This window comes from Cucurbita moschata, unplaced genomic scaffold (genome assembly GCF_002738365.1).
Source record: "Cucurbita moschata cultivar Rifu unplaced genomic scaffold, Cmos_1.0 Cmo_Scf00027, whole genome shotgun sequence".
Classification (NCBI taxonomy): domain Eukaryota; kingdom Viridiplantae; phylum Streptophyta; class Magnoliopsida; order Cucurbitales; family Cucurbitaceae; genus Cucurbita; species Cucurbita moschata.
In genome coordinates this window covers 721,503-735,217 of record NW_019268543.1, presented here as the reverse complement: position 1 = coordinate 735,217, position 13,715 = coordinate 721,503, and the positions used below count along the sequence as shown (strand labels likewise).

The following is a 13,715-nucleotide window of genomic DNA, read 5'->3' as shown; positions in this document are numbered from 1 at the left end:
GATAGAGATAGAGACAGAGACAGAGAGAGATTGGCCCTTTGAATAAAGAAACCACTCGTGAAACGGAGGCAAAACAGTGGTTGGTTGCCAAGATGGAACCGTGAGATCCATCAATAATTTCACATAATTACCATTTCAAATCCATTTTCCTTCTCTTTTGCAAATTCAGTATTACAAATCATGGATCTACCAAACCCAGAAATCAGGTATTTGGGGTCATCCACCTAATTTACTGTGGCTTAGGCATAAAGGGTTGAGGAGAGTGAAATTAACCAAGCATTTGAGATGGGTAACTTTTCATATTCTTCTTTTAACCAACGGCGGGAGATATAATTATCGAGTTAAACCGTGAGGGAACCAAGATTGCCTTTCTCCTAACCCACCATTATAAGTGGGCATCTTTGTCACTTGCAAATTTTCTTCTCAAAATGAGTAGAAAGAAGATTGAAATTGAATCAAAATGAATGTGTCAAAGAAAGAAAATTGGATGCAACTTTTGTCAATAATCAAACAGCAGAAAAATGTGCTAATCAATCCCACCTATCACCCAAGAACTTTAAATAATATTTATTTTTTTAAAAAGGAACGGAAATGGTACAACAAATGAAAAGGCGTCTGCTGCAATAATCACTGAAAACTGACATGCCGATCCCTTTCATCTGCAAATGTTGAAGTAAATATATTTACCAAACCATCAAGTGGAAAGAACTGCAGGAGTTTAAGAAAGAAGGGTGAAAATGATGCAAAGACCAGTCCTTGGTGGAACGGTTCACCCATAGCTCCAAAACAATAATATCACAATGCAACTCAGACTAAGAGCAATAAGCAGAAAAAGGAAAGAAAAAAAAAAGGCTTTTTCATCGTCAAGTTTCATTGAACTTTGCATACAAAGTTGGAAATTTTGAAAGTAACTCTTCACATCAAAAGCAAAGAATGGTAATAACTATTGGGTGAATCTTAAAACCGAACTCAACATTTTCAGGCCATCAATTAACTTGTTTGAGATGTGTTCAAAATTACCAGGAAACTTGGTTCATAAGATGGATTTGATACCCATTCACGTCCTGGTCCATAAGAAAAGTATTTGCTCCCAGCTTAAGCCACACACGTGGGAAGCCACCAGCAGTCCAATCATAATACAGAAGAAGGTAATCAAATAATTAGGACCGAAATTGTGTGAAAAGGCAAGGAAAACAGAAGCAATTTCGCAGAGGTTTCACAAACAGAAACGTGGGTCTGATACGATAAACATCAAACAGTTTTCTTTATTTTAATTGTGGCCACTTTCATTACAATACACGTGTTAGAAGGTAAATGTTGTTTCCTAGGTGTCGGCTGAACATTGGGAGTTGCAGGACAAAGAAACGCAAACTAATGACATGCACAAGGTCAATACGAAAATGCACACCGTAGGATATAGATTCGAATGTGTCTTACGCTTTCTACGCCAACAAATGTAGCTGACTACAAAATGCAAGACCAACGACCGTTGAATTTTGGTGGCAGCCACATACCCCTCATGCGACCAGCTGGTATGTCATACAGCGTCTGGAAAACACTCCTTAAATACCCTCCGCCACTTGTCTTCAAAGTCTTAAGTGACTCAGTATTTGTGAAACTTCAATTTGGCCCATCCTGGAAGCATCCATGTAGCAAAGAAGCACCTGCCTAGAGAAAAGTTTTAGCATAGAGAGCAGAAGTCATGGGGAAAAACCTTAGCAGACCACATCGCGGGGAAGTTAGCTGCTGAAAACCAAATCCGATCTATATAGAGGAGAGCCATGGTAGAATTTCTCTTTAGGAAAAAGAAAGAAGAAGAAGAATGTACGCATAACGTAAATGGACGCAGAGAACTTGCAGCTTTCTTTTCTGACTGTTTGTTTCTGCAGCTTCTACTACTACTACCAATTTTTCAACCATTTAGTACTCAGAATTACAGCAGAAACCATCACTGATTACCCTCCCCGCCCCCCAGGAATATTAAAATCTTCAACCCAAGGAACACCAGAATATCATCGAATACATGCCCGAGAAGTCATCCCACAACAGAGGTGGCGTGGAGGGAAACGCATACGAATATGGGGAAACCATCTAGATCCCAACAGCGAAATTTACAAAACGAATTATGACAATCGTGGGTCATGGATCTCAATTAAACTAATAGAATAACTATCAAACTCTACGATATTTGATTATCTCAGGCACCACTATTTGAGCCCCCAACCCTCTTAAAACATCTGAGATTGACCATTTCACCACGACAGTGATTGACACAGTCGATGAAAGTCCCACGTCAGCTAATTTAGGGAATCATCATGGATTTATAATTAAAAAATACTCTATCCATTGGCATGATGTCTTTTTGTAAAGCCCAAAGCAAAGTCACGAGAGATTATGTTCGAAGTGGACAATATCATTCTATTGGGGAGAGATGTGTTCATCTAACCGCCACAATATCAGTCATCTTATCCATAGTAATAAGAGAAATTCGCAAGCTACACTCAGAATAAGAATACGAAGAAAAAGTCAAAAGAAGAGAAGGATGAAAACAAAATATTTGGGAGAAGAAAGCAATAACATCAAAGCTGCATATTCTAGATAACAATTTTTTGTTTCTTACAGGGAAGACATTTATATTGAATGGGGGTAAATATCGGCTACTATAATAGTGTATTCCATGATGGGAAAGACATAGTTCTACTGAAAAATGCATACATATTGAAGAGTTTATGCAAAACGCTTGCATGGTGCATGGAAGAGAGGTTTCAACAGAAAATTTCCAACAGTAATATATAGAGAACATTAAGAACGGTTTCCTGAAAGTGACACAAGCAACCTACGAGGCAGCAGACTGGAACTTATAAGGTTGCTCCGATTTTTTAAGCAAAAATCCAATTATCAATTGCTCTTACATAAAGAAAATCTATGGGAACTGGGAACTGTATTTATTAATCAAAAAAGTAATTCAAGGAGATGGTCAGTTTCCCTTACAAGCAATCTTAATATTCTTGCCTCACTAAGCGAACAATCTCCCCGAAAACTTGAACAATCTCCCATATATACAGGGGCGTGACAAACATTAGCTCTATCATCTAGTTAAGAGTACAAAAGAATCAAGGAAATATTAGAATTGCCATTCAACATGCTTGTTCTTAGTTCAACAAAATAGCAAATCCTGAACATTAACGAATTCTCTAACAATTGGGCATTTTCTGTGAATTTAGTAAGGGCTTAGAGAAAAAAAAGTGACAAAGTTGGAACTGCATGGTTATAGCATAAAAAGAAATTAAGAAACTTTGAATGAGGAAATTGTAGCAACTCGAAGATCACTAAAATTTATCATCGTCAACCAAGTTTATATCTAGATACTTGGCAAGTTAATCTGCTCAGTCAACTCTTAAACTCTTAACTCACAAATTTTCAGAGCTTTTCAACCTACTCTTTATCATTCAAGCCCATTAATTGCTGTCCAAGAGGTGTATCAACGTCCCAGTTTTGTTAGTTGTTGATCAGCATTCCGTTAGTTTATCTACCGCATTTTGTGCAGATTTTTCATTCTCAACTTATATCTTGAACAAAATCATAGCCGATAACACACCAGAAGCATCTATAACAATCTTAAAAGGTAAGAGGAATGCCAAAAGACAAACAAGTGTATGGTAAGACGTTTTATGCTAAGTTGCTTTGTCCAAATGGTGTACCACAAAAATATAACTCTGCCCACACAAAAATTTCCTTTCGAAGAGGGAAGTTTGATGTATTACAAACATTGAATGGGAAAATTGGTCGAAGTACAAAATATCACATCTAGAAGAGCCTCCAATTACAAAAATATCAGACAATCGAATAAGCGTCCGTGGGACACGGATGAATACTACTATAAACAATGAGTATTGGTCTGCTGGTGTAGGAGAGGTTGTGAAGTCAAATCAGATGCTCAACCAAGTGATAATTTTGATTCAAATCAGATACATCAGAAACACCAACATAAACGAAAACGACCCCTCGAGTTTCATATTTTATAACATTCCAGAATATGACATAAACAAGAAGGAAAAAGAATTAGTAGAAGATAGATAGATAAGAACGCACCTAAACAAATATATTACGAATCCGTCATTTCTGGGTGTGGGTGTGGGTGGGGCAGCGACGAAGCAGCACAATTGTAATGGGTTTGTCAGTTAGTGAAGTAAAGAACAAGATTGAGTCAACGCCCCTTGCAGCTCTATTACATGGAAACAGAACGAAGCAGCCCAATCTCTCTAGATTTTGGCCCACCAAGGCCAAACAGCCCAATCTCTCTAGTCCACAAGCATTTGGGCCTTTTTGTTTGTGTTGAAAAATCTTGGACTGGGCTTTAAGCCCGATACTAATTTGTGTCGTCTTCTATTCTAGTAATTGAGGCGAGTAAGGTTGGAGGGCAAAAAGGGAATTGGAGAAAAAGTAAATAAAAATAAAGGCTAGTGCCATGCATATTGACAACAAGCCTAGGAGGAAGGCTACCGAAAATATCCTCTTCCATTATATCTTAAAATATTATAATAAAAATAAAAGAAATTTAAAATTATAGTTCGAAAAAAAAAAAAAAAAAAAAAAAAAAAAAAAAAAAAAAAAAAAAAAAAAAAAAAAAAAAAAAAAAAAAAAAAAAAAAAAAAAAAAAAAAAAAAAAAAAAAAAAAAAAAAAAAAAAAAAAAAAAAAAAAAAAAAAAAAAAAAAGGCAAATAGGATGAGGGGAGGTTTGTTAGGACGTGAAAATGTGATTAGACACGTGGCCCACCAGAATCTAACACGATCTACTTGATTGATCAATTGGGTAAAGTCTCTTTATTAAAAAAAAATCAAACCTAAACTCCTTCCTCTTATAATCATCACACTTCTTCACTAACCCCAATTATAAACACTAAAATACCAATTAAATCGCTTTTTGAATAGTTAATCTCTCATGGCTCCTTTAAAAACAGGTTTTAGATTCAATATTTTTCAATGACGGCGATGAATTAAATTATTAAAAAGAAAAAACGTTTGATCTTTTGTGATAATTCTTTACAAAGATGCTCGTTTTATTTTATTTTTGAAATCCCAAAGCCCACAATAATTTTAATAACTCGACGAAAACAAAATGAATTCACTCCATAATCGTCCAAACATAAGTCGAGAGAATTTATGATAATTTCATGATAATAGAAAGTTGAGAGGAGGTGAGACACGAACATGAACGTTTTGTTTTGTTTAGACCCCATCATCATCATGATTGCGAACAGACTGTGAGTTATGGTAATGGATAAACATAAATTTGACAATTATTTTGGATTTCGGAAGGGGTAGCTACCTATTTCCATTATTGGTATTATTATTATTATCATAATGATGATGATATTTGAAATTAATGGAGGGTGTTAATATTTGGTTTCCCTCCAAGAGGATTGGCCCCCACTTAGCACTTGTGATGTGTGAATTAAAATACATGCATGTCACAATTTACAACAATCCTCCAAACACAAAAGAAAAGAGAAAAGAAAAGGAACTGATGTCCCGAGATTGGGTTGATATGCGACTTTATGAAAGTGTTGTGTAAGTAAGTGGTCTATTTTTCTTCTCTTTTTTTTTTTTTTTTTTTTAATGCTTTTGTTTAATGGTGGCAAAAGTGTAAGTTTGAAATCCGAGAATGAAGGATAAGGTCACAAGGAAGGGGGAAGGAAGGCAGGGTCGTGGACTTCAGTGTCCAATAATGCCTCTCCCTCCTCCACTTTTAACCTAAAAAGCCTTCCATTTTGTCAAACAAAAGGATGCGTTTTTGTAAACAAGTGTTGTTGGTAAAAGGAAAAAAGGAAGAGAAATTGGGTGAGAGAGAGAGAGATAAAGAGAAGAATTAGATAGATGAGTACAAAGAGAGTGGTAGTTGTTGTTGTTGTTGGCCTTTCTTTTTTCTTTCTTCTTTCTCCAAACCCAACAGAAAGAAGAGAAAAAAGAGAGAAACACAAATTTAAACCACATTCGTGACAACACAGATTATCAAAATTAAAAGTTTTTTTTTTTTTTTTTTTTTTTTTTTTTTGAAATTTGGGAAAAAAATCGCAACAAATTGGATCATCTGCCTTCTGGGTGCAACGGGAATAACTCCAGAGTCCTATCACCGTCCTCCCTTTTACACAATATACCGTTATGTTCTACCAAACACTCAAACCCCCAGTACAAGCACTTCTTCTTGTACGGACTGTCTTCCTCTCCCTGCAATTTTAAATATATATATATATATATATATATTTAGATAATGTTGGGTTTTGAGTATTTGAAAATATGGGATGATTGATTGAATTTTGTAGCGTACCGGGAAAGAAGGGTGGAAGGTGGGGAGGATGGGAGGAGGGGGGGTTCTGGGGGAGTGGGGAAGACCCAGGCTGTTGCGCTTCTGTTTCTGTCGCTCACGGGCTTTGTGGTTTTGAAACCAATAGAACACGTTCTTGCCTTCGATCTTGCCGTAGTTGCCGAGCTGGGCAGTGATGTGCTCAATCTGTTGGGCATTGGGAGTCCTCATTCCTCTGCTGTACAGCATCTCCAATATCCCAATCTGTTCTTGGGTTGGATTCCACCGCGTCCCCCCGGGATGTGTCTCCACTGCCGTCTGCACAAATTTGATTGAACCCCCGGGGTAATTTCTCAGTTTTAAACAAACCCCAAACCCCAAACCCCAAACCCCAACAGAAGGTAGATAATAGTTGTGTGGTTAGTTACCTGGGGGGAAGAAGAGGAAGAAGAGGAAGAAGAGCCTTTGTTGTGGTCATGAGAGGAACCCAGTTTTCTGGGGCCACAATCGGGTCGGATGAAGGTCTTGAGGTCCAAAGTGGTGAGCGTGGTGGTGGTAGTGTTATGATCGGAGGAGGAGGAGGAGGGATGTCGTTGTTGTTGGTGTTGTTGTTGTTGAAGCTTAGGGGCAAGAGGGCGTAAGCGCTTGCAGCCGAGGGAGAGGGAGGGTTCGTCCCAAAATCCACGTGCGAACTGATGAACCTTCATGCTTGATCCCATGGGTGAAGAATCGCATCAAGCCCACCACCTCTTATTATATAGTATACACACACTCAAAGATTTCCCTCCCAAAGGAAAAAGAAAAAAGAAGAAAAAAGAAGGAAAAAAAAAAAGGTAAGTAAAATGGGTAAAAAGAAAGTGGGAAATGAAGTGGTGCTTAGAAGAAGCAAGACCAAATGATGAGGTGAGGTTGACTTCACCATTTATCTTTTTTCTTTGGGACAACAAAGGGGCAGATTACAGGAATACTGCAGTTTTTTTTATTATTTATATTTATATTTATATTCAAAAATAAAAATAATAGTCAAGGTCCTTCCAAACAAACTAGGGAAGATGGAGTGATTGTTTGTCTTACTTAAAATACTTCCCTTGCCTCAATTTATTATTATTTTATTTCCACCTTAGACCATAAAGGTGTTTGTTTTTAGGGTTTATGAGTTTATGAGAGTATACAACGTTAAAGCTTTAAGATGTTTAGGATTATAATTTTTAGGGTTTTAAGTGTTTTTCAACCATCGTTACTTTCTCACCATCGTCTAACGTCTCAATACATATATTCCAATAATCTAAACCCATCCTTATCCTATATTATCCGCTTTTGCTCATTATATATTTTTGTCAGCCTCACAATTTCAAATGCGTCCGCTAGGGGGTGACTTTCACATGCTTATAAATAATGTTTTGTTTCCCCTCAAACGGATCGCACAATTCACCCTTTTGGAGGTCCTGTGTTCTTGCTGGCACACCGCCCTATATCTAGTTCTAATATCATTTGTAACAACCTAAACCTATGAGTAGTAGCAAATATAGTTTGTTTTGACTTGTTACATATTGCAATTAACCTCACAATTTTAAAATGCATCTACTAAAGAGAGGTCTCAAGTTGTTTATAAGAAATGCTTATGGGATCTCACAATAATAAATAGATAATGGAATAGACAAGTGTAGCGGAGAGTTGGAAGAAAAACAACAAAAATAAATCTTCTAATGGAAGAAGACTCGAAGAACCTCGTACTAATAATACACTTGTATATTCATGGACTATTCATTTTTCAAATGCACATGCTTGCATGCATAAAAAAAATGTAGTAAAAGTTGGTAAAAATTCTGAGTGGTTAGAATAGGTTCTTAGAGATTAGTTTATTTATTTTTGGGTAAGAAAAGAAGATGGAATATTGGTGTAAATTTGGGCGGGGGGGAAGAAAGAGAGAAAGGGATATTTGTATTTGAATGAAAGGAAAAGGAAAATGGGAATGAGGGTGCAATGCATGTGGGAGTAGGAAGAGAGTTGGGCAGTCAAATCGGGTGGGTTTTATTTTCTTGCTTTCATCATAAGGTGTGTTTGCTTTTCGGTGCCCTCTCTTCCTCTCTCATCCTTTTTACTATAAAGCTGGAAACACCAAACCAACTAAGACAGAGAGAGAGACACCAAAAAAAACAAAACAAAAGTATAATTCCTCCAATCCCAACAAACCTCTATATGCTTTATAATTATTATTATACCATACGGTGGTGTGGTGTGGTGTGGTGTGGTGTGAAGTGAAGTGAAGTGAAGTGAAGTGCACTGAGAATCCATTTAGATATATATATATTACTGAAACAAAGCCTCCCAATTCTATATTCCCAATAACCCCCCACACACTTCTTTGGGAGCTGTTGACGCAATTTCCCAAATATATACCCTCCGCCGCTCTACAAATTATAAATTACAAATTACAATATTACACGCTTCTCAATCTGCCAGCTGCACCCTCATTACTATTAACCATCATCAAAATTCAAAAGCCTTCTGCTGACTCACGTGTGCCTCAACCAAATAACTCATCTAATGCAATGCAAATAAGTGGACAAATTTATAAGATTATAGCGCACATGGGATTCAAATAATGTAATCGCATAAAAAACAAATCTTTGACAAATAGAAAAAGGGTTATTAGATTTGATATGGATGGGTAGCGTAAAACCAAGAGACAGCTAACCCAATGCCCTTTCGTCTCTCAATTATTCCATCCTGCCTTAGATTTTGTTGGTGAAAGGAAGGACAGCAAGTGTTGTTCTTGTTCTTATATACCTTCTATATTCTCCTTCCTTCCTCTACCTCTAACCTAACCATTTGTTTACTATTCATTATTAATGGCCTCCAGTAGTAATACAACAAATGAACGTATTAGTGGAAAATGGTTGGAAGTGAAAGGGATGATGATGGATGAGGAAAAGGATTAGTCAAAATGAATTAGTGTGGACTGTGATGGAAGGTAAAAGAGAGATTCCCCCACGTAGTGAAAGGCAAAGGCAAAAGTAGAAAGCAGACGCACGGTGTGGCTCTCAGTCTCAGTCCCGCATTCATTTGGTGCGTAACCAATGATTAGGCTAATGGTTGAAATGTTGAAGATTGAGAGGAATGCGGGGGAAGAGGAGAGGAATGGTGTCCAAAATGTTGAAATTAGTAGTATCATCATCATCATCATTACCCTTGACTTGACTCCATTTTGTCCTCTTTTTAAGTACCACCCCCCACCATCTTCATTCCCATCATTTACATTTACATTTACATTTACACTAACATCTAATATTAACATAACTCAATTCAATTGATGAAATTTAGCGAGGGAGAAATGAAAAAAGGTAAGAGGGTGTGGGGGATGGGATAGAAATGGAATGATTTGAGTCTGGTATTAAGGAAAAAAGAAAGAAGAAATGATGGGGGGACGTGTGATTTGGGAGGGGGAGAAGGAGGGTCCCACACAGTGGAAGAAGCGGTGGGAAATGATGATTAGATTAGGGGAAGACACAGCCATCATTTGCACGTGTCTATGCCCCACACCACACATTTCCCACGTAAACACCTGTTGTTCAATGTTTCTAAATCAACGGCCCACATTAGATGATTAATTAAGAGGGGGGTGGGCTTATTATTCTGGAGCCCAATAATCTGATAACCTCTCCTTCATTCAACCTTGTATTTACACTAAACACTCAGCACCTACTAACTTATTTATTTTGTGTATGGAAAGCTTTATTTATGGGTAGGAAAGTGATAGTTGAAATTGATGGAGAAATAGTAATAATGGCAGCAGTAGTAGTTGTAGACGAGGCATGATTGTTATCGAGTTGGGGCCTATGACTTTACAATTTTATTTTTTCCCGAGAAAAAAGTGAGGGAGGGAAAGTTGAAGGATTTAGGTGTTGTCATGTTAGGGAAAGTGGTTGCATTTTCGTACTCGTAAATAAAAAGAAATAAAAAAGTGGGTTTGATTTGAATGCCAAATGGATGGCAGTCCAAATGATGATGGTATGCCTCTGCTAACATTCCCTTTTTCTTATTCTTTTTGTTTCGCACAAATTCAATTTTCACTCGCACTCACACTCACACTCGTCTGCCATTGATTTGATTTGATTTGATTTGATTTAATTCTATTCTATTCTGTTTTGTTGTACCAACCATCACCTCCTCCCCAATAATTCAAACATATCTGATATCCCCATCCATTTTTTTTATTCCATTCTCCCCCTCTTCTTCATCAAATATTCCAGTTTCATGGCAGCCCAATCTATAGTTGGGCCCAATCTCCTCTCATCCTCCAAATATTTTGGGCTTACAAACAACGCACTACCCAATAATATAAACCCTAACTTTTATGTATCTTCTTTTCAAAAATATCATTCAAGATTTTGTTTCCTTGTATTTTTACTTTTTCTTCACTTCCATATACTATCTCGTCTTCATATAATTTCATAATGAAAATAAATACATTTAATATTATATTTTTATTTATTTGGTTTGAAGCTTTAATGAACGATAAACAAAGTACTCCTAGATGCATTTAAGAAAGTTATAAAACATTAATTATGAAATAAACCACAACGACTAAACTATAATTATTATTCACCTCAGCGCTCAAACCTTCAATCACTAAACTAGCTTCGTATTTATAATTATTATTCACCTCAGCGCTCAAAAAACTAGGTTCATATTTACTAACCTACTAATTGACCCATCAAATTATACAACAAAATCAAAACTCTCCCAAATCATATAATATTATCCACAGATAAAACATGTATTTATTAGTAAACTTCCTGGGGAGTCATCTTACTCCCATTAAATGGGTGTGGGCGAATAATATATATATAATTTGTGTATGTATAAATGACAATGCCAGCTAAGTGCCAAGTGGTCGGTCGGATTTATTATCTTGGAAAACTCCCAATAAAATTTGTGAAAAGTGTCTGTTGTCGTGTCAGCCTATCGCCTTTGCCAATATAAAGTATAGGATGAGAAATAAATAAATAAATAAAAATATTACCACCGACCTTCTAGAAGTAACTTACAATTCTGGTTTCCGTTTCCGTTTCCGTTTGGGAAGTCAAGTATCCAACATGACGACGGCGACGGCGACATTATCCTTCGATTCGTGGACTCCACACGGCGGCCCACCCAAACAAAAACTCATCCTTATCTTCTACTTCTTCTTCTTCTTCTTCTTCTTCCTCTTCTTCTTCTTAGCAAAATTTAGAGCAATCAACGCCGCATTACCCTTCCGTTTTCTTCGTCTTCTTCCTTTTTCATCCCTTCCGTTCAAACACCCATTTTCCCGGAAGATGTAAAAATAAAACTAATTCAGACCAATCGCAAGAAATTAATAATGCAAAAAAGAAAAAAAAAGATAAATCAGAGCAAGGATCCATCAACAAGCTTGCTTTACCATCTCCCATGTTACAAATTGGAAGCTATAATCAAAGATATAGCAAACTAAGAAGGGGAAAGGGGAACCACTTTGGGTTCGTTTCAATTTAAATTCCACCCCACCCCACCCCAACCCAAGATTTGATTTTCTTTCTTCCGTATTTCATCATCCTCATCCTCTTTTTGGAGAACAGGGGAGAGCTGGTAAAACATGAAAAATATGTGGACAAGGCTATCAAACAGTGATCCTCACTCAACAATCTTCATCCGAGCTTTCCGGCTCCGGAAACTGGTTCAAATCGGGCTTCTCGGAAATGGGTTTCGATTGCCGGAGAGAAGTTCGGTTGGCGGCGGCGTCCACTCTGGCACCCACCTCAATAGCTCTTTTGCGAATTGAAGAAGGTGAAACGTCCAGAAGCTGGTGGTCCATGTCCTGTAAGATGAGGTCGGGAAAGTTAAGGCGGGCGGATGGGCCTCTGAGGTAGAAGACGGCGGTGTCGTAGGCTCTAGCGGCAGCGAGGGGGGTTGTGTAAGAACCAAGCCAAATCCTAGACCGCTTGTTGGGCTCCCTGATTTCGGCGACCCACTTCCCCCACTTCCTCATCCTAATCCCCCTGTACGGCTTCTCCTGCCGCCCTGTCAGCTGCTTGCGCTTCTCCGGAATGGTCGAGTCGCGTGTTTGTTCCATGGTATTAGAGGTAGTTGAGATTTGGGTTTGGGTTTGCGTTGAATCACTTGGAATGGAGAGCCATAAGAGAGAATTGGGTACAAGTTTGTTTATATGGGGAAAGGAGAAATAAGAGGAAGAATAGGAGACGGCCACCACGTCGTCGAGGGGCGAAGGGACAAATTCAATCGTCTGTCACTCTGTCTGTCTATCAAACAATTAAAGAAGAAGAAGAAGAAGAAGAAGAAGAAGAAGAAAAGGAATTGGAAGGGAACCCAAATTACATAATTAGTTTATAGACCATCCATCCACCCATCCATACATCCATCCATGAGCTTAGGCGGATAAGGGATAAATAAATGAGAATTGGACACAGAGGGGGTGTCACGCATGTGATGAGATGGGGGGGAGAGGCCAATATTGGATTAGGTTTCCCAATGTTTGCGCCTTTACAACGCAGTGCTCTAATCCACACAAATGAATTTAAATCCCAATTGTTGGGTATTTTATATTTGAGGATTACAGAAATTGGGAATGATATAGCTATATCTTTATTAGTTTTGGCAATAATTTCTATTATATATTATATAAATGTCCCATAACAAGAATCATATCATATCATTCGTAACCCTTTGTTTGTGCACAAAACAAGTGGTTATTATAATATATAGTTTTAGAGAGAGAGAGAGAGAGAGGTCGGTGGTGCTTGGTGGATGAAAAGATTGAGAAAGAGAGGGAATGGCTTTTCATCCACGCAATCAACATAAATGGAACCTCGTTTACGCCAACTCTTTCTCCTACTTTAACTTAATTTTCACTATTTTCTTTCCATTTTAAATTAATGTCGTGGACATAACTTCGATTCTTATAAATACTAAAATCTTTAACTCACGAGTAAAACAAATTTAATAAAAACTATACACAACAAACAAAAGCTTTAGGATCATGGGACAAAATTTAAACCGTGATTAAAATTTTTAATTAAAGTAAAAAGTATTAATACTTAACAACATCTATTGTATTCCGATTGGCTACTCTCCTCGACCAAATTTAATTAGTGGACGTGGATGTGACATACCGAACAGGGTGGGTTCGATTAACGAATATAATTAATGGTATTAACTTTTTTTTTTTTTTTTTGTTCATAAATAATAATGATAATAAGTTTAATAAAGTAATTAATGGAATTGATTAACAAGTGCTTTGTTGGCGAGGCGGCACCTAAACTAAACAAAACTGGGATTTGTTTAGAGACGTGTCACCATTATTAGTTGGGTGATCATCATTATCATTGTTCATTATTGCTTCCCACCATATGGTTTAATTTAAAGAATTAGT

At 37.3% G+C, this 13,715-nt stretch overlaps 2 protein-coding genes and 2 long non-coding RNA genes across 5 annotated transcripts; 1 reads left to right on the top strand and 3 right to left on the bottom strand.

Moving 5' to 3' along the window:
- Positions 1-586: 586 nt before the first annotated feature.
- Positions 587-4,165, bottom strand: LOC111462840. Of its 2 annotated transcripts, none has more exons than XR_002713788.1 (3): positions 4,093-4,165; positions 1,021-1,664; positions 587-659 (listed from the first exon to the last, which is right to left on the bottom strand). It is a non-coding gene; the product is annotated as an uncharacterized LOC111462840 (long non-coding RNA). The 2 variants fall into 2 exon arrangements; XR_002713789.1 differs by lacking the exon at positions 4,093-4,165 and adding an exon at positions 2,716-2,855.
- Positions 1,658-12,934, top strand: LOC111462839. Its single transcript, XR_002713787.1, has 2 exons — positions 1,658-1,824; positions 12,603-12,934. It is a non-coding gene; the product is annotated as an uncharacterized LOC111462839 (long non-coding RNA).
- Positions 5,923-7,119, bottom strand: LOC111462837 (WUSCHEL-related homeobox 4-like). Its single transcript, XM_023106608.1, has 3 exons — positions 6,733-7,119; positions 6,329-6,622; positions 5,923-6,228 (listed from the first exon to the last, which is right to left on the bottom strand). Exons 1-3 carry the CDS (start codon positions 7,021-7,023, stop codon positions 6,088-6,090), a joined length of 726 nt encoding a protein of 241 aa, XP_022962376.1. The 5' UTR covers positions 7,024-7,119; the 3' UTR covers positions 5,923-6,087.
- On the bottom strand, positions 11,568-12,605 carry LOC111462838 (ethylene-responsive transcription factor RAP2-1-like). Its single transcript, XM_023106609.1, has one exon. It carries the CDS (start codon positions 12,396-12,398, stop codon positions 11,964-11,966), a length of 435 nt encoding a protein of 144 aa, XP_022962377.1. The 5' UTR covers positions 12,399-12,605; the 3' UTR covers positions 11,568-11,963.
- Positions 12,935-13,715: the final 781 nt, after the last annotated feature.